At 46.7% G+C, this 27,050-nt stretch overlaps 4 protein-coding genes across 4 annotated transcripts; 3 read left to right on the top strand and 1 right to left on the bottom strand.

Annotated features, from left to right (window-relative positions):
• The first annotated feature begins 10,156 nt into the window (after nt 1–10,156).
• LOC135642120 (uncharacterized) lies at nt 10,157–11,738 on the top strand. Its single transcript, XM_065157989.1, has one exon. It carries the CDS (start codon nt 10,320–10,322, stop codon nt 11,532–11,534), a length of 1,215 nt encoding a protein of 404 aa, XP_065014061.1. The 5' UTR covers nt 10,157–10,319; the 3' UTR covers nt 11,535–11,738.
• A 1,894-nt stretch (nt 11,739–13,632) lies between these two features.
• Nucleotides 13,633–15,318, top strand: LOC135642315 (photosystem I chlorophyll a/b-binding protein 5, chloroplastic-like). The gene is made up of 6 exons (XM_065158358.1): nt 13,633–13,923; nt 14,014–14,146; nt 14,396–14,508; nt 14,622–14,726; nt 14,876–14,964; nt 15,039–15,318. The coding sequence occupies exons 1-6, from the start codon at nt 13,688–13,690 to the stop codon at nt 15,179–15,181; spliced, it is 819 nt and encodes a 272-aa protein (XP_065014430.1). The 5' UTR covers nt 13,633–13,687; the 3' UTR covers nt 15,182–15,318.
• Nucleotides 15,319–15,465: 147 nt separating this feature from the next.
• Nucleotides 15,466–18,787, top strand: LOC103991859 (protein WEAK CHLOROPLAST MOVEMENT UNDER BLUE LIGHT 1-like). Its single transcript, XM_065158356.1, has 3 exons — nt 15,466–15,769; nt 16,275–16,762; nt 16,899–18,787. Exons 2-3 carry the CDS (start codon nt 16,310–16,312, stop codon nt 18,645–18,647), a joined length of 2,202 nt encoding a protein of 733 aa, XP_065014428.1. The 5' UTR covers nt 15,466–15,769; nt 16,275–16,309; the 3' UTR covers nt 18,648–18,787.
• Nucleotides 18,788–18,903: 116 nt separating this feature from the next.
• LOC135642314 (galactoside 2-alpha-L-fucosyltransferase-like) lies at nt 18,904–21,288 on the bottom strand. Its single transcript, XM_065158357.1, has 2 exons — nt 21,005–21,288; nt 18,904–20,476 (listed from the first exon to the last, which is right to left on the bottom strand). Exons 1-2 carry the CDS (start codon nt 21,156–21,158, stop codon nt 19,035–19,037), a joined length of 1,596 nt encoding a protein of 531 aa, XP_065014429.1. The 5' UTR covers nt 21,159–21,288; the 3' UTR covers nt 18,904–19,034.
• Between the last annotated feature and the right edge of the window lie 5,762 nt (nt 21,289–27,050).

The raw sequence follows: 27,050 nt of genomic DNA, 5'->3' as shown, positions 1-27,050 counted from the left end.
GGGTATATAGGGGGAGTCATAATTGAGTGTGAATGTCTTGTAATCGATCTCATATATTAAAGAATCTATATTATTTTTCGTTGATATAGGTAAAAGCTACCAAATCACGTTACATTTTGTATCAATTTTTTAGTGTGCTCCTTATTTATTGATCTTTGAGTTTATTCTTTTGATTTCAATTTTTCTCTCTCTTTCTAACTAAGTGTATTATAGTTCAAAACATCTAGTGATCCAATATTCAACAAAAAATCATTAGTTGTATTTGTTGATTTTAATATCAAAAAAATTAATAGAAATAATAGTATCACCCTATCAGAGAAGTACGACAAAAATCTTCTTATTTAGTAAAACCTAACAAGAACATTAAAAGAATAAACAAATAAGCTAAAAAAGATAAACAATAAAAATTAGAAAGAGCTTGAGGCAAAGTAAGTGTATTATCAATAATGATATTGATGATGACTAAGCTATGATTATTTGGGATAAATTAAAAAAATTATTTGGCTAAGAACTTAATTAACAAATTGTATCTAAAAATGTTAGAGGAAGACGAAGACTTAGTTTAGCATCTAAATATATTCATATCAAATGAAGAAAGTTGATATGAAGATTGATGAAAATGATAATGCGTTGTTACGTCTTATATTGTTCGTCAACTCTTATAACAATTTTGTAAGACGTTATTATATGGAAATGATACAATAACTATGAAATAAGTAGAAGAAGATTTACTATCTCATGCTATTAGGAAAAATGATAAATATGAATTATGAGATATTAACATATCTTTGTGCTACTAAGAGTGAATCTCAACATGACAAATCCAGATCATGAGTAGGATCTTTAGATAATATGGGTGTTCTCTTATAATATATAATAATAAAATTGAATCATAATATCTAAAAGTAATTATTTATCTTTTCAAAAGGCTTGTGTTACTCATGTTTGTATGTGTTTGAAATGATTATTTTAATTTACTAAATGACAAGATGACTAGTAAATTTAAATATGGGTGAGGATTTGACGATGGTAGTCATTCATGTCGGTAAGATGAAGATCAAAATATTTGATGGAATAGTCGCTTATGTTCCAATGATGCAAAAGAATTTTTTTTGAGTTTTTTTTAGATATTAGGGTTATGGCTACAACGCTGAAGGTATAGTTTTAAATGTTATTCGGAGTTGTATAGTCTTGATAAAAAGGAGATTGCATCAAGGTATCTACCATATGGAAGAAAGTACAGTGAAGATCACAAAGGGTTGAAGAGAGGTTGCATATGCAACGAATGGTAGGTACCTATTATAGTAAGCTTCATTTGTAGCGTAAAAAATAAAAAACTAATATTTATGGTTTCCAAGATACAAATAATAATAAGAAAAAAAATTACGCTAGTGATAAGATGTTGAGATGAAAGTTTCTCCCCATAATCAAATAGCATCATTGATTCAATTACAGCAATGCAAGATGTATTGACAAATTTGTTAAAATCATTTATGGGATCATGAATTGATTCAATTTGTGTAGCTATCGTCAATTCTTTAAGCCAATAATTGAAAGAAGCACAAAGTAAGAAAATACTGAACAAGGTGAAAATTGTTAAGATTGACAAGCAACATTTTATAAGGTTCAAACTATTTGAAGAAGTTCTAATTAAATTTAAACATCTTAATGAATTTAAATTTAGATTAGAGATTAAAGTAGAAAGAGTCATTAGAAAATTATGATTTGTTCTTATGAATATATATTGATTTTTAAGGTCGTGGTGAAAGGTAGAGACATAAATAAGATATTTTAGACGTTTTTTAGTTTCTCTTTAGGATGTCTAAAGAAGATATTCTTCATCCGATATACAAAGGGTTAAGACGAGAAGAGTTGTTATGATAATTTTTTGTTCGAGTGAGGATAACCCAAGAATCTTATAATTGATATGATAAATTAAAAAGTTTGATTTTATCAATAAATATAAATAGATGTTATTAAATTACCCTACATCTTGCATCAAATTTTGAATATATTTTAAATTTATTAATCTCTAATTTATTCTTTTAATTTTAATTTTTTCTTCACTTCCTTCCCGACAAACATGAATTTCCGTATACGCTTTTGAAAGGCAATCATGTTGCAGTTACTTTTTCATTCAATAGATTCGATATAAATAAATAAATAAATTCATGTTGCAATTGATGATTATTTTTATTATTTCTAAAGTTACTCTCATCCCCTTATCGCTTATTATTTCGATATCTCTTATGTTGTAGAGGAGGAAAAATCATTGTGCTGATGGGTTGCATTAGATCAACCAAAACTTTTCCTTTTTTTTGGTTTCAGTCGGATCATTGGTTTGATCCACTTATGTCTCGTTGAGTGCTAATACTTTGATTTTTTTTCTTAATAGATTTTTTTTTCTTCTTTTTTGAAGAAAAACTTCGATTTATTTGAAGCTCAAATATGTTTAAGTATCACGATAATGTTTACGATTTCCGATCAACTCCCAGCTTGACCTCATCCGATTCGGTCTCAGATGATGGCATCACGGCGACGGACAAAAAAGGTTGCACGAATTTTCATGCACCAAAGCCAAGGGGAAGCCGCTCCTCCGCTTTCGTGCCCAACAGGACAGGGATCGGCATCCGCTTCGATGACCACGTACGCCTCCGATGATGCTGGCAGGGATTCGGCACACCGGACGCCACGGATCGGTGGGGGCAGCAGACACAAGTGGCTGTGGGTGATCGCCAGTGAGCATTGATTACGATACGAAGACAGATGCCGAGCGAGCGGAAGCTGGGCGGGTGGGGGGGGGGATGGCAGAGGAGCTCCATCTCCCGATGGATGCTTCCTATGGATTCCTTTTTCGAGAGCTGTATCAACGAGACGTAGACGTATGCATGTATCTTGCGCACTTGAGGAAAGGAAGGGCGCCATTTCCAAACGGCTCATGCGTCCCTTTTGTCATTGCGTGTATCCATCCGACTGTTCTGCCTCATGTGTGCTTTCTTCCCCGGCAGTAGCCTGTCGATGAGATGTATGTAAATGTTCCACAGATCTCTGACAAGCGAAAGTGACCTTTTAAGGGCTAATGCTCATGCATCCATCCTTACTGTCTCGCTTCAGGCTCAGTACTACAGCGCGGATGAGATTGAATGCACAAGAATAGTGGTTTTGGAAAGGGTTCATGCATTCTTCCTACTGTCATCTGCGGTATTTGCATCTACAGCACCGCAGCTGCAGGTAGTACATTTATGTATCTGACATCCCGTTGGCAGCATATGCTTGGCTACATCATTCCCCTCTACTATATTCAATTAGAATATAAAGCTCAAAACGTTGATGTGATGTTCTGATCCGATCGTATACCGATTCTCATTTCCAAAGGTTAGAATGTTCAATAAACTTAAATATAGTTTTTTTTTGCTAGATTTAAATATTTTGTCTTTATTTTACGTATAGTTTGGTTATTATATTATCTTATCATGTTAATAACAAGATTATATTAGCATATAATTATTAACCTGTGGGACTAATCTATCCCTACATGTTCCAATAGAATGCGAAGTTCCATGTACAGAGTCTCCAAACACGACAGTATACTACGACACTCATCGTCTCTGTCGTCACTGTGAGATAGAAGAGAAGATTTCTAGAACCCAACAAAATTGCCTTCCCGCCTCTCTCTCTCTCTCTATCTATCTGTTTGTGTGCTGCAGGACACAGTGAGTGACAGAGATTACTAGAAAGAACAAACGCAAACAAGGTGGTAGAAAGCATCAATCGAAAGGAGGAGGATGAGTTTGGACTGTGCTGAAAAGGCTGATTTAGAAGGATGATGGCTCTGTTGTCGTGGTGGCTGTGGACTCACAGTAGGTGGGAGTGGATGGAATCCCACCAGGGATATCTTTTCCGCCACGGAGTCCTTCACAGGTTCTCATCCCTGCCTTCTTCCCCACTCACCTCTGCTCCCTGCCCGGGCGCGGAACACGAGATCTGCACCAGTTTTCTATATAGTTTGTGTCGTGTCTGCATCGGTAGATGCCCACTCTGTGTGTTTGGTATCTGAAGCCGCGCGCGCGCGGAGGGAGAGCCGAATAATGGATGGTCACGAGATCAAAAGTCGCTCCGATGGTTCTCGTCTTTCATTGTCAGGAGGACGGAGTGGCATCAAAGCAGAAGGATCTGTTTGATGCGGTTCTCTTCTGTTTGTTTGTGATGGGAACGATCCTTCTCATACGGTTCATACTTCTCGTGATCACGATGAAAGATTCAGACGTCGAGAGATCATGTGTAATTAAGAACTTGCTCGTTTCAGAGTTTGGTTAGCATAATCTTTTGGGTGTTCTCCGAGATATAAACAGTGAGATGATTGGAACATTTGGCGACCACTGTGGTGTCAGATCCAGCATTAAGAGGCTAGTAGGAATGCAGAAAAGAAGAAGGAAATAACAGTCGAGATGCTGTGGGCTCTGATGCCGAGGGGACACAAAGGCTGTTCCCATCACATGCTCTCTCCACCTTGTTCTCGTCTTCTCTTCTTTTTATTCTGTCACTCGAGATGATCCCATCACCAGCCCCCCTTCCCTTTGGATCAAAGTAGGGAGCTTTTGCATGTATGGATGGTCCTTATTCTGTGAAACTGCTTATTTATGTATTGGATCGCCTCTCCAAAATGTCACCTCTTCTCATAACGGCACGTCCCAAGTCTTTCCATCAACCTTCTCTGACGCAAGAGGATAAAACGGATTTATTTTTAGTACAGCCTCACAACTTTGTGGTTCACAATAAAAATGGTTAGGATTGTTTGAGTTTTTTTTTTATTATATTTAATTTTTTTTGATAAATTAAAATTATTTATTATAAATACACATTGAATCTTTAGGTTTTGACGAGAGACTAAGACTAACATTTTTTTATGATGCTCCTAAGAGTTTTTTATAATATTTTAAATTTTTTTAGGATTTATACGATAGGATATATAAAGGAAGTCATGTGGGATGTTTTACGTCAACACCGGAGGATAAAACGTATTTATTCTTAGTTCAATCTCACAACTTTGTGGTTGACAATAAAAATGGTTATGATTGTTTGAGTTTTTTTTTAAATTATATTTACATTATTTTTTTGATAAATTAAAATTATTTATTATAAATACACATTGAATCTTAAGGTTTTGACAAGAGACTAAGACTAAAAAAAAAAATTTGATGCTCTTAAGAGTTTTTTATAATATTTTAAAAAAAATTTAGGATTTATACGATAGGATATATAAAGGAAGTCATGTGGGATGTTTTACGTCAACCTTTATTGGTTCGGGAGGATAAAACGTATTTATTCTTAGTTCAATCTCATGACTTTGTGGTTGACAATAAAAATGATTAGGATTGTTAAATATTTTTTTAAAAATATTAATTATATTTAATTTTATTTTTTTTATAAACTAATATCTTTTACTATAAATACACATTCGGTTTTAAGGTTTTGATGAGAGATAAAGATATAAAGAAAATATTTTTTGATGCTTCTAAGAGTTTTTCGATAATTTTTCTAAAAAGGATAGAAATTTTTTTTTTTCAATATTTCTATAGGAGGATAAAAAAAATCGTTCAGGATAACCCAAGGATCTTGATCTTTATGTATTGAAAATTTTAATTTTCTTCGATAAATGTAGATGAGAGTTATTGAATCACATTAATCTTATGTTGATCCGTAAAAGTTTTATCAAAATACTAATGCATGAGATTGATTTATCATTAGTTATTATAACAAAGACTTTCCGACATTACCACAACATCTATTAAGTGAATGTGACCATGTCAAGCTCAAACATAAGTTCATAAATCCCAGACTACATTAGACGTATGTAAAGTACGATAAAGAGAAGTTGATTACACTCTCATTTCCATCATCAATGATCCTTGAGAGAGAGAGAGAGAGAGAGGTTGGGATGTCCTCATGCTATTGTGGTTCTCCAAGCTGTGTGGAGGCTTCTCTCCCTCAGTGACATTGGGCCTTGGAAAGATCCCATCTCCGACTCATCATCCCCCACAATGGCAGTGAGATAGATAGTCTTGCTAGTGAGTCGAACGAGTTGTCTTGCTATTCCGGCATGGATGGCTGCAAAAGAACTTACTGATGGATCGAGTGATGTCTCAATCACACTTCACATCAAGGATGGACCGAAGCCTGCAGGTTCGATCGGGTGCTGATGACATAATTCTGTCTCCTCCATTTTGCCAATCAAATCAAAACTTTAGAGAGAAGAAAAGGAGGGACTGTTTCCCACTATTGGATTCAGTGGTTTTAAGTCAGATAAAAAAAAAGGGGGGCAAAAATATCTTTCTAACCTTTTCTCCCTCATCAATAAATAGCTGAATACATATAAAACAGTACTATTTAGAACCACTACATGATTGGATAGACATTCTCAATTTTTGATGCCTTCATTTTTGTATTTAATTGGTATCAGTTGGATGGTATAGTAGACAATCTGGCAAGACATATGCAACACATAAAGCCCAGTGGATTACAGTGATAACGGCCCAATAAAGGCAATCAATGTCGACGTCTAAAGTGGGTAATAAGTGCAAAGCCTGCTTGTGTTAGGATGGGTAAATATTTGTAGATGCTTTACTATAAACCATATTGTTTAGTGTGCCCAAATTAATTGAATAAGAATTTTAACTAGAAACATGTCTTACGAATCTCCAAACTTTAATGGAGGGAGAATGTAAACACTCGGTCAACTCAGGCTTTAATTTGAATTAATTTAAGGAAGAATTTTATTTTGATTCTAATAAATTGAAGTGTTCGACCAATCTATCGCTTCGTATTAATCAGACTTGGAGAGCAAGCAAGCATGATGAGAAAGGTGTGTATGAATGATGGAGCAAAGCATGAGAGAATCGGCAGTGTTAGAGGGTTCATAAGTAAAGATCTGATCTCTCTCTCTCTCGTACTTATCATGAGATCTATGTGCTGGTATCCGTGGAACCTGCAAGATTTCTTTCTGTCGAGGTTCCTGTGAACCAAAAAAGAGAGCTGCTGATCCATGTTTAGGTGAGCTTGAGCTGCTGAGGACGCTGCTCGCTCACATACTGTAATCCTTGGACTCGGAATCAGTGAACATTTGCTGCCGCCTATCGAAGCAGTGGCCCAGGCGACAAGAGTAACCAGTGGGAGTCTTTCCCAGTGTCCTCCTGTCATCATGCTTTATCCTACAACACAAGGAAAAAGTAAAGGCTTCTCTTCTCTCCCATGAGGCATCATCAGACAAGCAAAATGCGTTGGTTCAACTTTATATTGTGCCTTGGAGAAGGCATCATGTTGCATCTCCGCACGAACGCACAACCCTCCCTTTTAATTTATCAGTAGCCCCCCTAAAGGTAACTCGGCATCTTCCTTTGTCTTTGATCAGGTTTTGTTTTCTCTGCCCGATGGTGAAGTCTCTCTTTCCCATTCGTAAGGCTTGTTCGATGTGAACAGTCCCTGGTACTCACTCCTCAGACACCCCCATCTCCATCCACACCTTTTCTTGGATGCTAACATAATTTGGTTTGTAATGGGGTGCTGATGATGCCCCTACTCTACTGCACCTTTAGTAGGGATATAGGCTTCATGTTCTCCTATCCTCGCCGAAGTAAGTAGAACAAGGACAAACGAATGGTGTCGAATGTCCACGAAGAAGTAAACTTGGAAAAGCCTTTCGACTCCCATTAAATTTTAGCGCTGCCCATAACACGTTCGAGGAAAAGAAGAAAAAGAAATCAAGTGATGTTTTCTTCAACCTTCAAAAGCTTCATGAGACGTTTAATTACCCGACTGCGAAGAAAGTGGAAGAAGGCAATCGAGAATCTGCAAGCTTTACTGCGAGATGCTAAAGTTCTGACGCCACAAGCCCGGGGTAACTTGATCTTCTCCGAGGAACAAAGTGAAATGATGCTGTTGGCCTCACTTACAACCGGTGCAAACCTCCGTCTCTCGCTATTTGTAAGCGGACATCAGTAGCTGCATGGAATTGATGACCGCTTCATCTTAGAATGAGAAGTTGCTGTCGATCGTTTTAGTAGGTTCTATGTTTGCTGCATGCATGTTCGGTCAATATATGGCCACCACAAAGCTCAAATTCCTCGGCTTTCCTGTAGCACAGCCCATTCTTCTCTGTAGGATCGCCTAAGTGAGAGTATCGAAGCCCTTCTTTGCTTTAACATGAGAGAGAGAGAGAGAGAGCAAGCAAGTTTGTCAGGTGTCATCTCGGGAAGATTGCAGCCTGTTTCCACCAACTCGTTTTACCTGGCCACAACATTTTCCAGACATCTTTTTCAGTGCCTCAATTCTGATGGGGGAGAATCTATGGAGTACATTTTATTTGTTTTGTCGACGGTTCATTTTGAAGAGCTTGAGGTCATTAGTCGTATTAAAAATTATTTCAAGCTGGCATGGCATATAGTTAATGCGATGCTGTTGACTATATGAGTGCAACTGAGTAATCTCCCACAAGCTAAGCTCTTCTACGAGTCATGCTTTACCACGTGAGTTGAGTTGGAATCCTACTGTGTGTGTGCGTCGATTACTATAACATTTTACTTTCTTGGCTGTCACTCTTTTAGGAACTAAGGGGAGACAACATATTGATGGGTGCTTGACATGCGGCAGACATTTAATGTCAACATCAAACGTCAACATTAGTATATGATGCTATTGTTTTCATTTTAGTTGGAACCATTAACGAGTTCAACATATAAAATCGAGCCATTAACGAAGCATCGCAGCAGCAAAAGCCATAATGATGAGTATTGACATATGACATTTTATTCTCTCTCCCTCAACTTGAGTCAGTCTCTTCGAATGGTATCCACTTCTTCCCTACTTACTGTACATCGAAATTTGATTTAAATATCGATAAGGTTGTGCTTCACACCGATCCAAATCAAGGCCTAGTGCCTTACTCTCTGCAGTCTTTTGCAAGGTCGAGATTTCAATATGTATATACACATACATGGGTGGTGATGGCAGAGGAGAGGTGCTAAGTTGGGGGTTGACTTCCGAGGGTATCTGAAAAGATACGAACCGTTGACTTGTTTCTATTTCAATCATTCAAAGCATAAATTACACCAATTAGATGTCGCAAATTCTAGTTCATTTCCTAAATATCACTTCTTTATCTACCGACTTTTGCATACTTAGCTAAGTCAAATTTGCATCACGCTTTATAGAAGAAAATTGGTGTTGGAAATTCTTGATAGAAGTACTAGTTAGAGGCCATGTCGAAGTCCAATGTTACTAGGGCTAGGGGTGCTTAAATCCATTTGAACCAACCCGTTAAGGTTAAATCGATTTGAACTGATTTTTTTATTCCAAAAATCAATTATGTTTAGTTAAAAAGTAAGCTAAATTAAACCAAAATTGTTTCATATATACTTAATCGAATTTATTCAAAACTGATTAATCGATTTATAATTTTAAATATTATATATATATATATATATATATATATATATATATATATATATATATATATATATATACATTAATCAGCTCAATTGAATTGAATCAAAGTTTTGGTCCAATTGTATCGATAGGATAATATTTATAAAATTGAGCTCACATTATTTATAAAATTATGACATTGAAATTATGCTAACGGGGCCTTTCGGTCGATTTGATTAATCTAATTTGATCCAATAAAAACTTAAGATAGTGAATCTGAGTGAGTTAATAATTTTTAAATTAAGATCGATTTGATTTGATCCGAATTGATTAATCGAACGAAAGAAGAATACTCTAATATATTTATAGTCTTCAAAATTAAAATATTAATGAATCAATTCAAATCAAATCAATTTTAGATTGATTGAGCTCTAGTTTGACTTTGAGTCCAATTTAGATTTTTGATTCAATTTGAACATCTCCAATTAAGGCTTAGAGATTTAATTAAAAATTTATTTAATAATTGGAGTAATGATGTAATTTACCGTTCATATATTTATCATTATCCACTGCGTCTGATGACATATAAGATCTCAAATTTTCAATGTTTAAAATGTGATATTCCTGCACAATAATAGCATGTAGAGTGGGAAACGGATTTGCAATGGGAGCGCCGCTCCCAAAGCAAAGGGCGTTTCCGTGGGAACATGTCTTATCGTGTCATTGGAACCCATTCATGGTCCCAAACTACCAAGTCACTCCTGCACTCGCTGCTTCCTTGCCCTCCTCCTGCTCAGCCTATATAATGCCACACTAACGACTCTGGCTTCCTCCTCCACCTGCGCCCCCTTCAGAAGCCTACACTAAAGTATCGCCATTTGGTGCTCACCCGAGCAACAATGGCGGACGTCGACCGTTGGGTGCCAACCCTGACCCCGGCCAACGCCGCAGGCCTCCGCCGCCTCTCGGCCCGCGCCGCCGCCAGCCCCCGCGCCTCCTCCTCCTTCCGCCGCCTCGGCCTCCTCTCCCTCCGCCCCCTCGCCGAGGCCGTCCTCTCCCACCTCCGCGCCGCTTCCGTCACCTTCCGCCCCGGCCTCTCCGAGCCGGAGCTCGCCCGGCTCGAGGCCGACCTCGCCTTCTCCTTCCCGCCCGACCTCCGTGCCCTCCTCGCCCTCGCTCTTCCCTCCGGCCCTGGCTTTCCGGACTGGCGCGCCCCCCGTCCCACCCTCCTCCTGCGCCTCCCCCTAGCCGCTGCCGCCGTCCAGGTCGCCCGCGGTGCCCTCTGGCCCCGCTCCTGGGGCCACCGGCCTGCCGACGCCGCTCGCGCCCTTCGCCGCGCCCGTGCCGCTCTCCGCCACGCCCCGCTCCTCCTTCCCCTCTTCGGCCGCTGCTACCTCCCCTGCTCCCCGTCCCTCGCCGGGAACCCTGTTTTCTATGTCGACGACGCCCGCGTTTTCTGCTGTGCCCTCGACCTTACCGACTTCTTCCAGCGCCACTCAGCCGTTCTCGGGCACCCGGAGCCCTCCTCGCCCCTCCGGAGTCTGGACGCCGCCTCCGCCGCCGGCATGAGCCCTCGCTGGATCGAATTCTGGAGCGACGCTGCCTCCGACCACCGCCGCCGTAGCTCTTCTTCTTCGTCGTCCTCCTCCTCCTCCTCGTTCTCTTCCTCTGCTTCGGAGACAGCTTCCACGTCCTCGTCATCGCCTCCGCCGGATCCGAAGCGGTTCGTGGAGATCCGGTCACCGAGGTTGCCGGACTGGGTCGGAAGCTACCTGGACCGCGTCGGATCAGTCCTGAGGCAAGGTGGGTGGCCCGAATCGGAAGTCAGGGAGATGGTCCACGTTCCGGCATCGCGGGTCTTCGCCGGCGGCGACGAGCTTGCCGCAACGGCCGAACTGGTCGACGCAGATGCGGTGCTGGACGCGCTGCTTGTGAAGGCGGATAGGTGCTCCGACTCGCTCCGCCGGGCTGGCTGGACCACCGACGAGGTCTCCGACGCGCTGGGACTAGATCTCCGGCGGCGGCGTGGGAAGGACCACCGCCCACCAGTGAAACTACCCCCAGGGATCGCCCTTAAGCTCGCGAAGCTCGCGGAGGCGGTGGCCCGATCCTGAGTGGCGGTGTCCAGATACAAAAGCGCGTCTGCTTCTTTTCTTTTTGTTCTGTTTCTCGAGTGGCTTTTGCAACGTTCAATTTAGTATAAAGTTCGGGAGGGCGATATACAAGAGAGTGAAAGGGGGTATAGCGTACTCAATATACATATGTCAGCTGTGTATGTGATCGTAAGTGGACAATAAAATGTTTCACGTTACGGAGTATGTTACAAATGCTACAACATTACTCGTTGCTGTTTTCTTGTGTCCTCCTCGAGGTATATATAATCTCCAGACGCTGATCACTCGCTCCATCTCATGAGAGAAAACGATATTCGTATATACTTCCATATCTATTATATATGTTTCTATGAAAATCCCAATCCATCAGCACACCATATGCGAAACATAATGTTGTTGGGAAGGGAATTCATGTACTCAATTTTGTTAGGAAGATGGTGTGCTCTGCTCGGTGGTAGTCTGCACTTGTTTTACTTGTCGTGGCTGGCAAAGGCAACCACACGCGCGGGGATCGCCTCATCTCCAAAAGGCGGAGCCCCCAAGGAAACCCCACTTTGTGCAAAAGCGTGCGTGTGGCTGCCGCTGCTTTCCTTTTCCCTCTCCTCCTGTGTTTTCTGATGCACCTGTTTTCTTTGTTGGGGTGACAGCTTTGGAAGCTGTGGAGGATACTCGAAGTGGATGGGAGCGCAGTGGCACGCTGTCCGTGAACTAAACAAAGAGACAATAGGGAGGGAGGGAGGGAGGTAGAGAGAGAGAGAGAGAGACATGACAGCGAGACTTCATGTTGTTGGGTCATGGGTGGTTGGGTGTGCTCACGCCCGAATCAAAAGCTCTTGCTTTGCTTCAACAGTGTTGGCTGCTGTACAAGACCGATGTACTAAAAGTTTCTTTATTGCAAGTAGAATGAATCATAGGCTCTTTGGATTTGTTGGCCGGGAGCTAACACTATTTGGCCCGGCCAGTTGGACATGTAGATGACATCGAATTCCATTTGAACCATGTTGGATGGGAATTATCAAGCAAGCCATGCACTGTGCTGCCACAGAATGGTCTCCTGGGTCCGTGGAGATGATTTCATGAATGTAGAGGCAACACTGTTGTCTTTTGTAATGACCGTACTCTTGTACTTCCTATCGAGAAGCTTTTAACATGTACTGAAACAGATAACGATTGGGAGAGGTGGCCTCTCCCTCTTCTGCAGTGCCTCTCGAGCGTGCTCCTCATCTCCTCCGTCTCCCTTCCTCCTGCTGTGGATGCCGAGGACCCTAAGGAGGCAGTCAAGACCGCTTCCGAAGGATAGGAGAGCATGCACGAAGGCTACAGCAGCCCTAGGAAAGGTGCGATAGGGCAGGGACATCATCAGCGACCCGTATAGCCAAATTATAGTACACGGCATGAAAAGGAGCGGATGGAGATTGGAATCTGTGGAGTAGCAAAGCTTATTCACATCCACTATGCATTGGAAGTGGGAAAGAGAGATTTCACCATCAGACAGGCAAAACAAACCCGATCAGAGACAAAGGAAGATGCCAAGTTACTTTTGGATGGTTGCTGATAAAATTAAAGGGGAGATGTGTGCCCGTGCGGGGCTGCAACATGATACCTTCTCCAAGGCCTGAGATAAAGTCGAACGGAGGCATTTTACCTTCTGTACGTAATGATGCTTCTGGGAGAGAAGAGAAGCTTTTTCTTTTTCTTTATGGTCTCGAGGATAAAAGCAAGATGAGGGTAGGACACTGCTTCGGACTCCCACTGGTTACTTCTGTCACCTATGCGAAGGCCCACCCATTCCAACTCCTCCATGCATGCTTATCTTCAATTCCCAGGATAAAACCATGCGAAGAGGGTGAAGACCTCATGACACCGGCCGGTTTGAGGTCCCAGCAAATTGTCAATCATGTGTATACGTAAACTTCGATCAGTAACTTGGCTAATTTGGATTTAGAAAGATAAATACCGAAATTAAATTACTTTAATTAACATATATCCATAAATAATTTCGCCTTTCTTAATTGCAAGATTGCATGGCTACCTTTCGGATGCATTGAGACCAATGAACAGCCCTCTCTTATCCGTTCGTTGCTCTAACAGCAGCCGCGGGAAACATAAGCAGCAGATAGGAGTCGGCTTTTGGACGCCGCAAAAAAAAAGCCATGGCATTCGCAGTCTCGACCACAGTCGCCGGAATCCACGCCGGCAAGGCTCCTCTCGCCTTCGCAAGCTCTTCCCTCAACTTCCCCGCCGGAGGGAGAAGAAGAGGCCCATTTCATTCCACCTTCTCCTCCCGTCCACCACCGCGACCAGTGGCGACTCGGCTCCTCGCCCGAGCCCAGCTGCAGCGCGCGACATGGCTCCCCGGCCTCGACCCGCCTCCCCATCTCGATGGCACGTCTGTTCTCATGCTCCTTCCCTGCCTGCTCTCTGGGTTTTCATTCGAGTAGCTCCTCCGTAGCTCTACGTGATCAAATTCGTGGTTCAGGCTCGTCGGAGACTTCGGTTTCGATCCGTTGGGGCTCGGCGAGGATCCACAGAGCTTGAAATGGTACGTCCAGGCCGAGCTTGTGCACTGTCGGTTCGCGATGGCTGGCGTCGCCGGCATTCTGGTCACAGATGTATGCAACTCGCCATCTGCACCTGTGCACTTCAGATTGTTTCGTTGCTGTAGGTTTTGCACAATCAAATCGAGGTTTGTTTGGATGGATTAGTTTATGGAGGAGTCTTCTGCGGGTCTGTGGTTTGGGGGTGTATCACTGTGTCAAGTTTAGCTGACTGTGGGACACTAATAACAGCATTTTGCAATAGGCGATAAACACTGCAAATGTCTAAGGTTTGCATTCTAATCCATGACGTGCTGCTTCTAGCTACTACGCGTGACAGGATTCGGCAACATTCCAGTATGGTTCGAAGCAGGTGCCGTAAAGTTCGAGTTCGCCAGCACAGAGGCACTCTTCGTTGTCCAACTCCTCTTGATGGGGTAAGATTCACTGACAAATAAACAAAAGAACCTTTTCTTCTGTGATCACAACATATAAATCAATAGCCATCTATTGTTTTCAGATCTCATGTTCCGTCCTCATTATGATGCAGATTTGTTGAGACCAAACGGTATATGGATTTTATTAAACCTGGATCACAAGCCCAAGAAGGCAGCTTTCTGGGGTTGGAAGCTGCACTGGAAGGCTTACAACCTGGGTGAGTGTCGAAATCTCTGATTCCTCGAGCAGCTGCTATTATACCTTGTAATTAAGTGTCATTCGTGCTTGTTTCACACGTCTGTTTCTATTGCATCGTTTGAAGTAGAAGTTCTAGCTATAAGCTTATTTGATCGGTCTTTGAGAAAGCTATCCAGGTGGACCACTGTTTAACCCTCTGGGACTGGCCAAAGATATTGAGAATGCCAGTGAACTGAAGCTGAAAGAGATCAAGAACGGTAATGGTGATCCGCAATTCTGTTTGCTTCCGAGTACGAGATGTGTTGCTACTGACGGGGATTTGCTGCCACAGGGAGGCTAGCGATGGTTGCGATGGTGGGCTTCTTCGTGCAAGCGAACGTCACTCACGTCGGACCAATCGACAACCTCACATCACACCTCGCGGATCCATTCAAGAACACCATTATCCACAACGTTTTTGACTCTGCTTCTTGAGAAAAGATGTTTGATGTGGCCCTTCATGCAAGCTTGGGTCGTATAAGAATCCCACTGATTGATTCAATGGCACTGTCATTCATCATGTTATTATTTCTTGAGTTCACCAAACCTAAACGATCATCTTCTTACTGCTATGACTGTATTGATGTCTTGGATACTCGAGGTTTCCTCCCCAAGGAGTGGTGCCTATTTGGGTTACTTTTGGGTCAACGATGAGCTTCTATTATTAAGAGAGAGAGAGAAGAATTTATGATGTTTTTCAATATTTTAGGGAATAAAAGAAACAACATATTATTAGCACTGATGAGGTGGCAGAGTCTTCACAGGAACGGACTAATTAAGGTCACCTATAAACGAACAAATCAGAGAAAGCAGAGGCTGATAAGAACAAGCAACAAAAAGATAAAAAATTGATGGCTCAGAGGCAGAGAGAGTTTCCAGAATAGGGTTCTTTACGAGAGCGGTGCCAATTCTGGACATTATTTCCTCCTCTCCTCCCCCTTCTTTTCTGTTCCCTCCGAAACCATTGCATCCTCCAAGTCTTGAAAGGGGAATCAGAAAAGAAGAGGAGAACTATCTAATAATGTAAGTTCTCTTTGTTTCCTTCAGTATCATTCTTCGTTAACGTATCGATCGATTCAGCAGAGGTTTTCTTTTCGGATTCAATTTCTCCATTGTTTTCTTCTCTCTTTCCTATCTCGTTTGATATAGGAAATGCCTTTTATGATGTTTCTTTCAAGTAGTTTTTGGGCTTAGGAAGATATGCATGTTTCTCTGCAAGTTTCTCACCTTTAGGTAAGCATTTATTTGAGATGTAGCAAAAGAAATGATAACAAATGAAGAAGCTCGATGTTGATATATGATTGGGAGACATCGACTATGCTGAATTTTTATTTTCTTCATAAATACAACAAGAGCATGGTTGGCATAATTGAGAATTCGAATGCTGCACCAAACAATAGAAATATTTTGGATCAGTGATGAGTAGGATTCTCCTTGAAGTGTTGGTGATGCTTCAGAAGAGTAGTTGTTCTTTGTAGCGTTTTCACGTCTCAATCATTTGCTTCTTGATCTTCTATTTATCTCGCAGAGGAAGTAGCCAGGGAATTATATATACATCCATTCATGGAGGAAGCACATATAATCGAAGAAAGCTCTTCCCGTGCTAATTCGTTTTCGTCGTCCGAAGGTTCCTCTGATCTAGAATCCATGACATTCCCTATCATCGAGGACGGCAGTCATCACCATGGAGAATCAGAGAAGGATGACGACGCCTTGTTTCTCGTTGATGTTCCCAACGCTCCACCAATCATCGACCAAAAAGGACTGGTTGTGCCGGAGAAAAAACTGGGAGCCGAGCTTGAGGACGCCAACTTCGACTCACCAAAACTGCAACGCATTCTGACGCCTCATTCTTTCGACGAATCAAAAGAGCTCGGAACACCCAAAAATGAGAAACAAGATGACGTGAACAGAAGGCTGGTTGACACTGCAGCACCTTTCGAGTCTGTTCGGGCGGCCGTGACGAAGTTTCGAGGTATTGCCGACGGAAAAACTGAAGACTCCAAGACCGTCGAGGTAAATCTTACTTTTCTGGGTTAATTTTTCTGTTCATTTTCGCATGAATCCTGTCATTTTCCTGTTGAAAGAAGAGTAATTACATGCTGTGTGAAATATAGGACCTCGTTACTAAGTAGATCTTTTATATACACAGAGGCAAAAGAGTGTCCAACTTGAACTCAAGAAAGTACAAGATGAAGTTCTAAGGTATCAAAAACAATATGAAGATGCCAAGACGCTGGAAGGACGAGCGCTGAAGGAACGAGATCGGGTGATAGGACTCGTGGAAGAGCTAAAACTTCAATTGGAGACAACAGAGGCTGAGGAGGCACAAGCAAAGCAAGACTGCGAGCTCGCTAATCTAAGGTTGAAAGAAATGGAGCAGAGAATCGCTGACAATGCAAGCGCCGCAGCCATGGAACAAATGGAGTTAGCCAAAGAACGACATGCGAGCGAGACTGCAGAATTGAAATCGGTCAAACAGGAGCTGGAGTCCATGCAAAGACGGTATGTTGCACTGGTTCTGGAAAGAGACATCGCGATCGGGAGAGCGGCAGATTCTATTTCTGCATCGAAGCAGATCGAGAAGACCATTCAGGATCTGACCCTCGATCTGATCACGACCAAGGAATTGCTCGAGTCAGCTCATTCCGCACGTCTTGCAGCGGAAGAACGAAGAATCGGTGCAGCCTTGAGCTTGGAACTAGAAAATTTGATCTGGGAAATGTTGATGAAGCAAGCTGAAGGAGAACTACGGCAAGCTAGTGAGCAAGTCCTATCGACGAATGATGTGAAGTCAAAATTAGATAGAGCTTCAACATTGCTAGCCAGTCTAAAAGCTGAAGTAGCTTCGCACATTCAAGTAGCAGCATCCACGACCGGAGATGAACTTGAGGAAGTGAGGACTAACATTGAGAAGACTAAAGATAGCATCAAATGCTTGAGAGATGCGATTTCTTCACTCACGTCTGAGCTAGAAAGGGAGAAAGAAGCCCTGACGACGGAGAGACAGAAGGAAGCTTTGACATCCGCAGTAGTCTCGTCTCTTGAAGCTGAACTCGAAAGCATCAACAATGAGTTGCAACTGGTTCTGAGGAGGGAGAAGGAGGCCAGAGAAAAGGTGGAAATACCGAAGGCACTAGAACAAGCAAATGCGGAAGCAGAGCAAGCCAAATTAGCAGCTGCCTCGGCACGCGAGGAGCTAAGGAAGGCAGAGGAAGAAGCAGAAGTGGCCAAGGCAGGAGCCAGCAGAGTGGAGATGAGATTAGACGCCGCTCTTAAGGAGATTGAGGCAGCTGAAGCCTCGGAAAAGTTGGCTAGCTCAGAAGTCGAAGCATCGAAAGAGAGTGAACAAGCGAGAATGGAGTGCGAGGACCCGTCGAACAGAGTAACGTTGCCACTCGAAGTGTACCGGAGACTTCGCAAGAACGTCGACGAATCAAAGGAGCTTGCTAACAAGCGACTGATTTCAGCCACCGAGCAAATCGATGCAGCCAAGGAGTCCGAGTCGAGGAGATTACAAGAACTGGAGGAGGCAAACAAGACGATCGAAGAAAGGAAGAAAGCACTGAAAGCCGCACTAGAGGTGGTGGAGAAGGCCAACGAAGTGAAACTGGATGCAGAGCAGGAGATGCAGACATGGAGAGGCGAGCATGGACAACCGAGGAAACCGACCGGCACGCGAAGCTTGTCTGACTTTTCTGATCTTGGTGGTGCCATTGGAGAATCGGAGAGCTCCGAGAGCGACTTAGATGCTGCAATCGAAGAGAGCTTCACTCCCAGGTCCTGTATGGGGCGGTCAAAGACAACCAATGCCGTACCCGAGCCAAGACGGAGGAAGAGGTTGTTCTTCGCACGGATAGTCATGTTCTTGGCGAGGAAGAAGGTTCAGTCCTTGAAGTAAGAGAAGCGCGTCTTGCAGTGTCCGTATAATTCTCTGCGTTATACCATGCAGAACCACAAGTAATCCTGCTGTTGCTGCTGGGACTTCTGCGGTCTACAACTCACGGAGCATGGTGTTTTAATCTTTTTTTCCTTTGATTGATTCATATCGTCATTTCCAATGTAAACGTTTATAAGCTTTCAGAATAATCCTTTTAATTCCCTAAGAACCTAAATGAGTTCTTTCGTCATTTATGTTGTTCAGTGTTGATGGACTTTCTGCTACTAATCGAACTATAAACCAAGGAAAACTATTATATGACGCAAAGTTGATCTTAGTAGTAATGGACCAAAGTTTGGGCCATATGAATCTGTTGAATGCTGATTACAAACATGCAGTAGTGTTCGCCTAATCAAACAACCTCACACCACGGGGGAAATCTTCGCAGTGTCTCAGGTACGGGGCCACCGATCCTATATCGACTTTCTTTCTTGCTTTGCAGTCGTAAGACGGAGGAAAATGGAAGCAGGGCTCCATCGACATGGAGTGGAGGCAAAGATCATGGTCATCCGGCCTCACCAGAAGCCACGGCCTCAAACCGCCCAGCCCCTGCGCCACATACCCGAACGTAGAGAATGGGCTGGTGATCAGTGCGTCGCTCAGGCTCAACAGGTAAATCTCTGCAAAAGCTTTCATGTTGTGGTTGAGCTTCTCCGAATGCTGCTTCTCTTCATGGCTTGGTTGGTGGACGCTGATCACTTCTCCGGTGGTCGTCGCGTGCTCGTAGTACATGTTCCTGAGCTTCTCAAAGTACCCACTGCGCAAACTGGTCACAAGTACTGATCTCGGCTTCGCCCCGGTGATGGTAGGAAGAGCAGTATCTGTTAGATTAACGTTGGGCAATAACCTTTTGGTCAGTGCGCAGTCGATGATGTAGTCTGAGTGGCTATCGAAGTCAGCCTTTCCGAACAGTCTGATCTGGATTCCCAACCTTGATTTTGCATTGGCAAGATAAGCTTCATAGTACCTCGTTATGTAGCCCCAAACGGTGTTGGATGGATGGAAAAGATACGTTCCCAGATGGTGGAAGACGGCCGTCTTCTCCGGGAAGAGCAGACTCAGTTCCGTGTCGAACTCCGGGACGAGAAAGAAAGCGGGCGCGAAGTACTGGTTCGATCTCAGCAGCAACCAAGAGAACTTGCGGAGTAGCTGCTGACCCTCTTCGCAGTAGAACATCCTATCGAATTCGTCGTTGGAATGTACCAGGTGGAGATAGAGAAACGCCGGCAACGAAGCGTTTGCGGTGTCCATATCGTTGCTAAGCAGCTTGTTCTTGAGCAAATTTCCATAGCCGTGATCCTTCTCCAAGACCCAGCTGTACCTGACGGGGAAATCGGAAGGGAGAACCCACGACGTCTCAGGAAATGGCTCGCAGAAGAGGTCGCCCATGTCATCGGTGAGGTGGAGCAGTAAGACCTTGTCGTTGAGCAGAGCGTAGAGGAAGGCGGAGGCGATACTTATGATCCTGTTGCCTAAGCCGTCGGATGGCACCCACACCACGTAGTTGCACTCCGCGGCTGCTGTGCCGGTGTCGGACACCAACTGTTCGACGGCCTTCCTGTAGAGCTCGGTGTTCGGACCACATTTCTTGTGGAGGGCTTCGTACCTTCGAAGCCTTCGGATGAGGTAGGGCGAAGGAGTGTGGTTTGATGGTTTCCTCCGGTACCATGCGGACTGGTGGCGGCTCAGGCAGGAAGCGCTGTCGAATGCGACGGACAAGAGATCTCCGAGAAGCTCGTCCTTTGGTGGTTCAGCAGTGGAAGATCCAGCAGAACAGCTCCTGTTGGTGACTGCGGAATGATGAACAGAGTATGCAACAAAAATGTCATCACGTCGGGTGAAGGATGAGAGAGGCGGAATTGCTAAACGAGGATGAGGAATCTGGTCAAATAATAGTAATCTGACATATTATAGGGTGCTTATACGGGTCAACATCCAAACAGGGCCAATTATATTCTATATTTGTATAACGTGTCGTATACAACAAGTAGTTAACTTAAAATCAAGCTTAATGACCCAAAAATTCAACTAGAATGAACAATGATGGAAGGAATCTGATCCAAGACTGACTGATACATTTAGATGCTAAACTCTTATGCCTTCCATTTTTTACGTCTCCCAGTTGGATTAATCAGCCAAAGCTAAGAAATCATATCACTTTCCGAAGCCACACAAACAGATTCAACACGAGTGGGTTGAATCTTCACCCAGAAAGACATGCATGAAGAGCGTGTCTTTCTCGTCCATTCTTCACCCAGAAAGAACGATATGTAAAGGGAAAGATCCCCGTCGAGATCTGCAGAAGCGAAGAGGCTCACCTTCGCCCGGTACCGCATAGCTTGAGAGGAGGAGATCAGGCGACAAACTGCGATGGGCTCCCGACAGTACAATGAGAAGCAGGGCAAGCGCGAGGAAGGGGAAGACGAAGAGTGACCTTGCGAGTGCGTAGCCAAGAGTTCTTTCTTCGAACATGGCGCCACGATTCACCTCCCGGTGGCTCGTCGCGAGGCTGCCTTCGGATCTGCTTTATTTGTCACCTCTTCGACGGGCGGACGACTTCACAGCACGTCTCTTTCCAGAATCCGAAGACGAGACTGCCCCATCCAACTTTTGTAGGACAAATGATCAGGTCGTGCGGTGCAGTTCGTGTTTTGTTTCGATGGGCTTAAATAGAATACTCGTTCCAATTTGAGCTACAAAATTAATAGTAAGAAGATACAAATTGCCATCATAATGAATGTTAGCATATTAGGTCATCACAATCGTGGGAAGTCGTGGCGCTTTACGTGATGGTCTTCTTTTCTTGGTGTCACAAACTATTTCTCTATGAATTACGACGAGTGCTTAATGATCAAAACTCATCATTTATCCTTACTTCAGCTGTCACATACATTATTATCCTGTGGTAGGGCGAGAATACAAGGATTTTCTAGTGATCATGCTGCATTAGGATTGTCAATAGATCAATTTAAGGCAGGGATTAATAGCAGTATCCTTCACATAGCTTTCCAAAATTCCTCACATTTTTTGTCATTATATCCAAGCATAGCTTATGCAACGTAAACACCGTGGCTCATGGCGTATTTGAGACTGCCATTAAAGAAGGTTCCATTTGCAAATGCATTTACCATGTATGAGGCCGAGTGTTTTGTTGATCATGACACCATCATCACCCGAAGGTAACAATCTGAATCCAAATACTGTTCTTAGTGTTATGGTAAGTAACATTTTTAGCCGTGGCCTCGGGGCCGTCGCGGCTTGGTTCGGGTCCGGAAGGCGGTGATCTCCGTGGGGGCGCTCCTCGAGCCCACTGGATCTCCGAAGGCGATGATCTCCGAAGGCTTCCTACCTGCACAAAGGTCGGGTCAGGGTGCTCGACCCGACCCCTCCGACGATCAAGTGAGAGAAAGATGTGGAGGGGGTTTAGGAGGAGGAAAAACCTCCGTGTGTCGAGTGTGTGATCCCCCCCTTTTGCTTAGGACTCAGGGGTATGTATAGAGGAGGTTTGATGTTACCTGACGTAGCTGTCTGCAGGGCAGGACTATACCTTTGGTGGCGTCTGACATTACCACTGGGGTTGTGTGGGAGGCCGAGCTGCTGCAGGGTATGGAGAGCCTCGGGTAGTGTGTCGCTCGGGGGATGCTGTCATGGCGTGTCATATCGCCATTTTTGCCCCTATCATATGCCCCCCCCCGAAAGGAGCTATGCGTCGGTTCTTGCATGCAGGGGGTCCGATGCATGGCTTCTTACTTCAGGTGGGCTGGTCATGCAGATCCGAGGTGTATGACGTAGGCGGGCTAGCCGCGCGGACGCGTCTCGTGCAACATGGGGCCGAGGTGCGCAACTCAGTCAGGAAGCCGAGCAGGGTTGGACTCGGGGCCGATGGAGCCGATGAGGGCCGAGGAGCACAGCGTAGGCGGGGTGACCGCGCAGGTGTGGTCCCGGGATGGCGTAGAGCCGAGGGCTGAGGAGTACAACGTAAGCGGGGTGACCGCGCAGGTGTGGTCTCGGGATGGCGTAGAGCCGAGGGCCGAGGAGCACAACGCAGGCGGGGTGACCGCGCAGGTGTGGTCTCGAGATGGCGTAGAGCCGAGGGCCGAGGAGCACAACGCAGGCGGGGTGACCGCGCAGGTGTGGTCTCGGGATGGCGTAGAGCCGAGGGGGTGTCCTCGAGCATTAAGCGACCGAGGAGGCCTCGGGCATTATGCGACCGAGGTGGCGGCCTCGGGCATTACGCGACCGAGGTGGTGGCCTCGGTAAGCATGGAGCCGAGGCACTCGGCGCAGGCTGGCTGCGGCCGAGGGACGTAACTCAGGTGGGCAAGGTAGTGGATATGGCCGAGGAGTTCGGCGCGGGCAGGCTAGCCGCACAGGCGTGTCTCGGGGTTTATGGAGCCGAGGGGCACGACGCAGACGTACTGGAGGTGCTGGTTTGTCTCGGGAACATGGAGCCAAGGAGCACGACGCAGGCGGTCTGGTCGCGCAGGTGTGTCTCGGGGATGATGGAAGCGAGGAGCACGACGCAGGCGGGCAGGCCGCGCAGGTGTGGTCTCGGTCATCATGCTGCCGAGGAGCACGACGCAGGCGAGCAGACCGCGCAGGCGTGGTCGCGAGGGCCATGCGGCTGAGTAGCACGATCAGGCGAGCAGGACGCGAGGACGTGGCCTCGGGCACCACGCGGCCGAGGAACACGACAGGCGGTCGGGCCGCGCCGAGGTGGGTCTCGGTAGAGATTGGCCGAGGTGCTCGGTGCAGGCAGGCTGCGACCGAGGGACACCGCTCAGGCGGGCAGGCCGCGCTGAGGTGGGATTTCGGCAGAGAGTTGCCGAGGTTCTCGGTGCAGGCAGGCTGCGACCGAGGTGGTGGGCTTGGCAAGCATGGAGCTGAGGGGTTCGGCACAGGCAAGCCGCGACCGAGGGGCGTGAACCAGGTGGATAGGGCCGTGGAGTTCGGCGCGGGCAGGCTGGCCGTGCAGACGTGTCTCGGGGTTTATGGAGCCGAGGGGCACGACGCGGGCGTACTGGCGGCACTGGTCTATCTCGGGAACATGGAGCCAAGGAGCACGACGCAGGCAGGGTGACCGCGCAGGCGTGGTCGCGAGAGTCATGCGACCGAGTAGCACGATCAGGCGGGCAGGACGCGAGGACGCGACCTCGGGCACCACGCGGCCGAGGAACATGACAGGCGGTCGGGCCGCGCCGAGGTAGATCTCGGCAGTGATTGGCCGAGGTGCTCGGTGTAGGCGGATAGACCGCGCATGGGGCCGAGGCGCCGAGGCAGCGTGCGGCCTGCAGCGTGTTGGCTGCGCATGAGGCCGAGGGGCCGAGGCAGCGTGTTGCTTGCTGCGCATGAGGCCGAGGAGCCGAGGCAGCGCGTTGGCTGTGAATGAGGCCGAGGAGCCGAGGCAGCGCGCTGCTTGCCGCGCATGAGGACGAGTGGCCGAGGCAGCGTGTTGGCTGCAGCGTATTGCTGCGCATGGTGCCGAGGAGCCGAGACAACGTGCAGCGTGTTGACTACGCATGAGGCCGAGTGGCCGAGGCAGCATGTTGGCTGCAGCGTATTGCTGCGCATGTGGCCGAGGGGCCGAGGCAGCGTGCAGCGTGTTGGTTGCGCATGAGGCCGAGGAGCCGAGGGGCCGAGGCAGTGTGCTGTTTGCTGCGCATGGGGCCGAGGGGCCGAGGCAGCGTGCTAGCTGCAGCGTGTTGGCTGCGCATGGGGCCAAGGAGCCGAGGCAGCGGGCTGCTTGCTGCGCATGGGGCCGAGTGGCCGAGGCAGCGTGCTGGCCGCAGCGTGTTGGCTGCGCATGAGGCCGAGGGGCCGAGGCAGCGGGCTGCTTGCTGCGCATGGGGCTGAGGAGCCGAGGTAGCGTGCAGCGTATTGCTGCGCATGGTGCTGAGGAGCCGAGGCAGCGTGCAGCGTATTGCTGCGCATGGTGCTGAGGAGCCGAGGCAGCGTGCAGCGTGTTGGCTGCGCATGAGGCCGAGGAGCCGAGGCAGCGTGTTGCTTGCTGCGCATGAGGCCGAGTGGCCGAGGCAGCGTGTTGGCTGCATACGGGGCCGAGGGGCCGAGGCAGCGCGGAGCGTGTTGGCTGCGCATGAGGCCGAGGAGCCGAGGTAGCGTGCAGCGTGTTGGCTGCGCATGAGGCCGAGGAGCCGAGGCAGCGCGCTGCTTGCTGCGCATGAGGCCGAGTGGCCGAGGCGGGCGGCCGCGCACAGGGCCGAAGGGTCAAGGCGTGAGGGCTAGTCGCGCGCGTGGGGCCGACGCGGGTCGTGGGGCCGAGGCGCGCGGGTTGGCCGCGCGCGTGGGGTCGTGGGGCCGAGGCGCGCGGGTTGGCCGCGCGCATGGGGCCGAGTGGCCGAGACGCGCTGGCTGGTCGCGCGCATGAGGCCGAGCGGCGTGCATGGCCGAGGAGCCGAGGCACACTGGCTGGTCGCGCGCGTGGGGCCGACGCGGGCGTTTCGGCCGTGAGGTCGAGGCGCGCTGGTTGGCCGCGCGCGTGGGACCGAGGGGTCGAGGCGCGTGGTGCCGAGGAGCCGAGACCGGCCCCAGAAGTTGCTGCTGGTGGTGCAGGTCGGCTGCAGCGGAGCAACCAAGGAGAAAGCTAACATACCGTCATTTCGGGCCCTCCTTCTAGCGCCAATCTGTTACGGTAAGTAACTTTTTTAGCCGTGGCCTCGGGGCCGTCGCGGCTTGGTTCGGGTCCGGAAGGCGATGATCTCCGTGGGGGCGCTCCTCGAGCCCACTGGATCTCCGAAGGCGATGATCTCCGAAGGCTTCCTACCTGCATAAAGGTCGGGTCGGGGTGCTCGACCCGACCCCTCCGACGATCAAGTGAGAGAAAGATGTGGAGGGGGTTTAGGAGGAGGAAAAACCTCAGTGTGTCGAGTGTGTGATCCCCCCCTTTTGCTTAGGACTCAGGGGTATGTATAGAGGAGGTTTGATGTTACCTGACGTAGGTGTTTGCAGGGTAGGACTGTACCTTTGGTGGCGTCTGACATTACCACTAGGGTTGCGTGGGAGGCCGAGCTGCTGCAGGGTATGGAGAGCCGCGGGTAGTGTGTCGCTCGGGGGATGCTGTCATGGCGTGTCACATCGCCATTTTTGCCCCTATCACTTAGTAATAAGTCAAATGAGCCAGCGACAGGCTTATATATATATATATATATATATATATATATATATATATATATATATATATATATATATATATATATATATATATATATATATATATATATATATCAGGTGTTACGGTCAGTAACTTTTTTAGCCATGGCGTCGGGGCCGTCGCGGCTTGGTTCGGGTCCGGAAGGCGGTGGTCTCCGTGGGGGTGCTCCTCGAGCCTACTGAATCTCCGAAAGCGGTGATCTCCGAAGGCTTCGCACCTGCACAAAGGTCGGGTCGGGGTGCTCGACCCGACCCCTCCGACGATCAAGTTAGAGGAAGATGTGGAGGGAGTTTAGGAGGAGGAGAAGCCTCCGTGTGCTGGGTGCGTCCCCCGCTGTTCCGTTTAGGACTCATGGGTATTTATAGATGAGATTAGATATTACCTAACGCAGCTGTCTGCAGGGCAGGACTGTACCTTTGGTGGCGTCTGACATTGCCGCTGGGGTTGCGTGGGGGGCCGAGCTGCTGCAGGGTATGGCGAGCCTCGGGCAGTGTGTTGCTCAGGGGGATGCTGTCATGACGTGTCACACCGTCATTTTTGCCCCTATCATCGGGTATCCTGAAGACTATCCATCATCCTTTTTTTATAGAGTAAAATGGTCATCTTGACTGGACTTTTTGAAGTGTTTTTATAACAGTTGAATTTAGTTAATGAAGTTTAGCTGGTTTTACGGTTAAATGAAAAGGTTACCCCTCTCTCTCTCTCTCTCTCTCTCTCCTTTGACAATTCGAGTTAATAGATCTTGACTTGGTCAAACTTGAGAAACTATAAAAAAGAATGCAACCAAGCTCAAGCCACTGTTAGGCTAACAACTGAAATGGTACAAATGGGACCCTCAAAATAAACAATACAAATTGGAGGCACTTGAAACTTCGAAACAACGAAGTTCTTTTCCAAGCACACGCAGTACTAGTGGCTGCGTATTAATAGCGTCTCATCGACTATCTTATCGCCCCATGCAAAGTCTTCGCAGTGCTTCACGTAAGGGACGACTGCCCCTTTGTCAACGTTGCTTGGTTTTGCAGTCGTAAGAGGAACCTAAGTGGAAGCATGGCTCCGCCGACAGGGTTTCAGGAGAAGCTACGGCCTCACACGTCGAAGGCCATACGCCACATACCCGAACGTGGAGAATGTAGTGGTGAGCAGTACGTCACTGAAGATCAACAGGTATATTTCTGATCGAGCCTGCTTCTTTGG

This window comes from Musa acuminata, chromosome BXJ3-7, assembly GCF_036884655.1.
Source record: "Musa acuminata AAA Group cultivar baxijiao chromosome BXJ3-7, Cavendish_Baxijiao_AAA, whole genome shotgun sequence".
Classification (NCBI taxonomy): domain Eukaryota; kingdom Viridiplantae; phylum Streptophyta; class Magnoliopsida; order Zingiberales; family Musaceae; genus Musa; species Musa acuminata.
The sequence above is the reverse complement of the archived record's forward strand: the minus strand, read 5'-3'. Positions and strand labels throughout refer to the sequence as shown.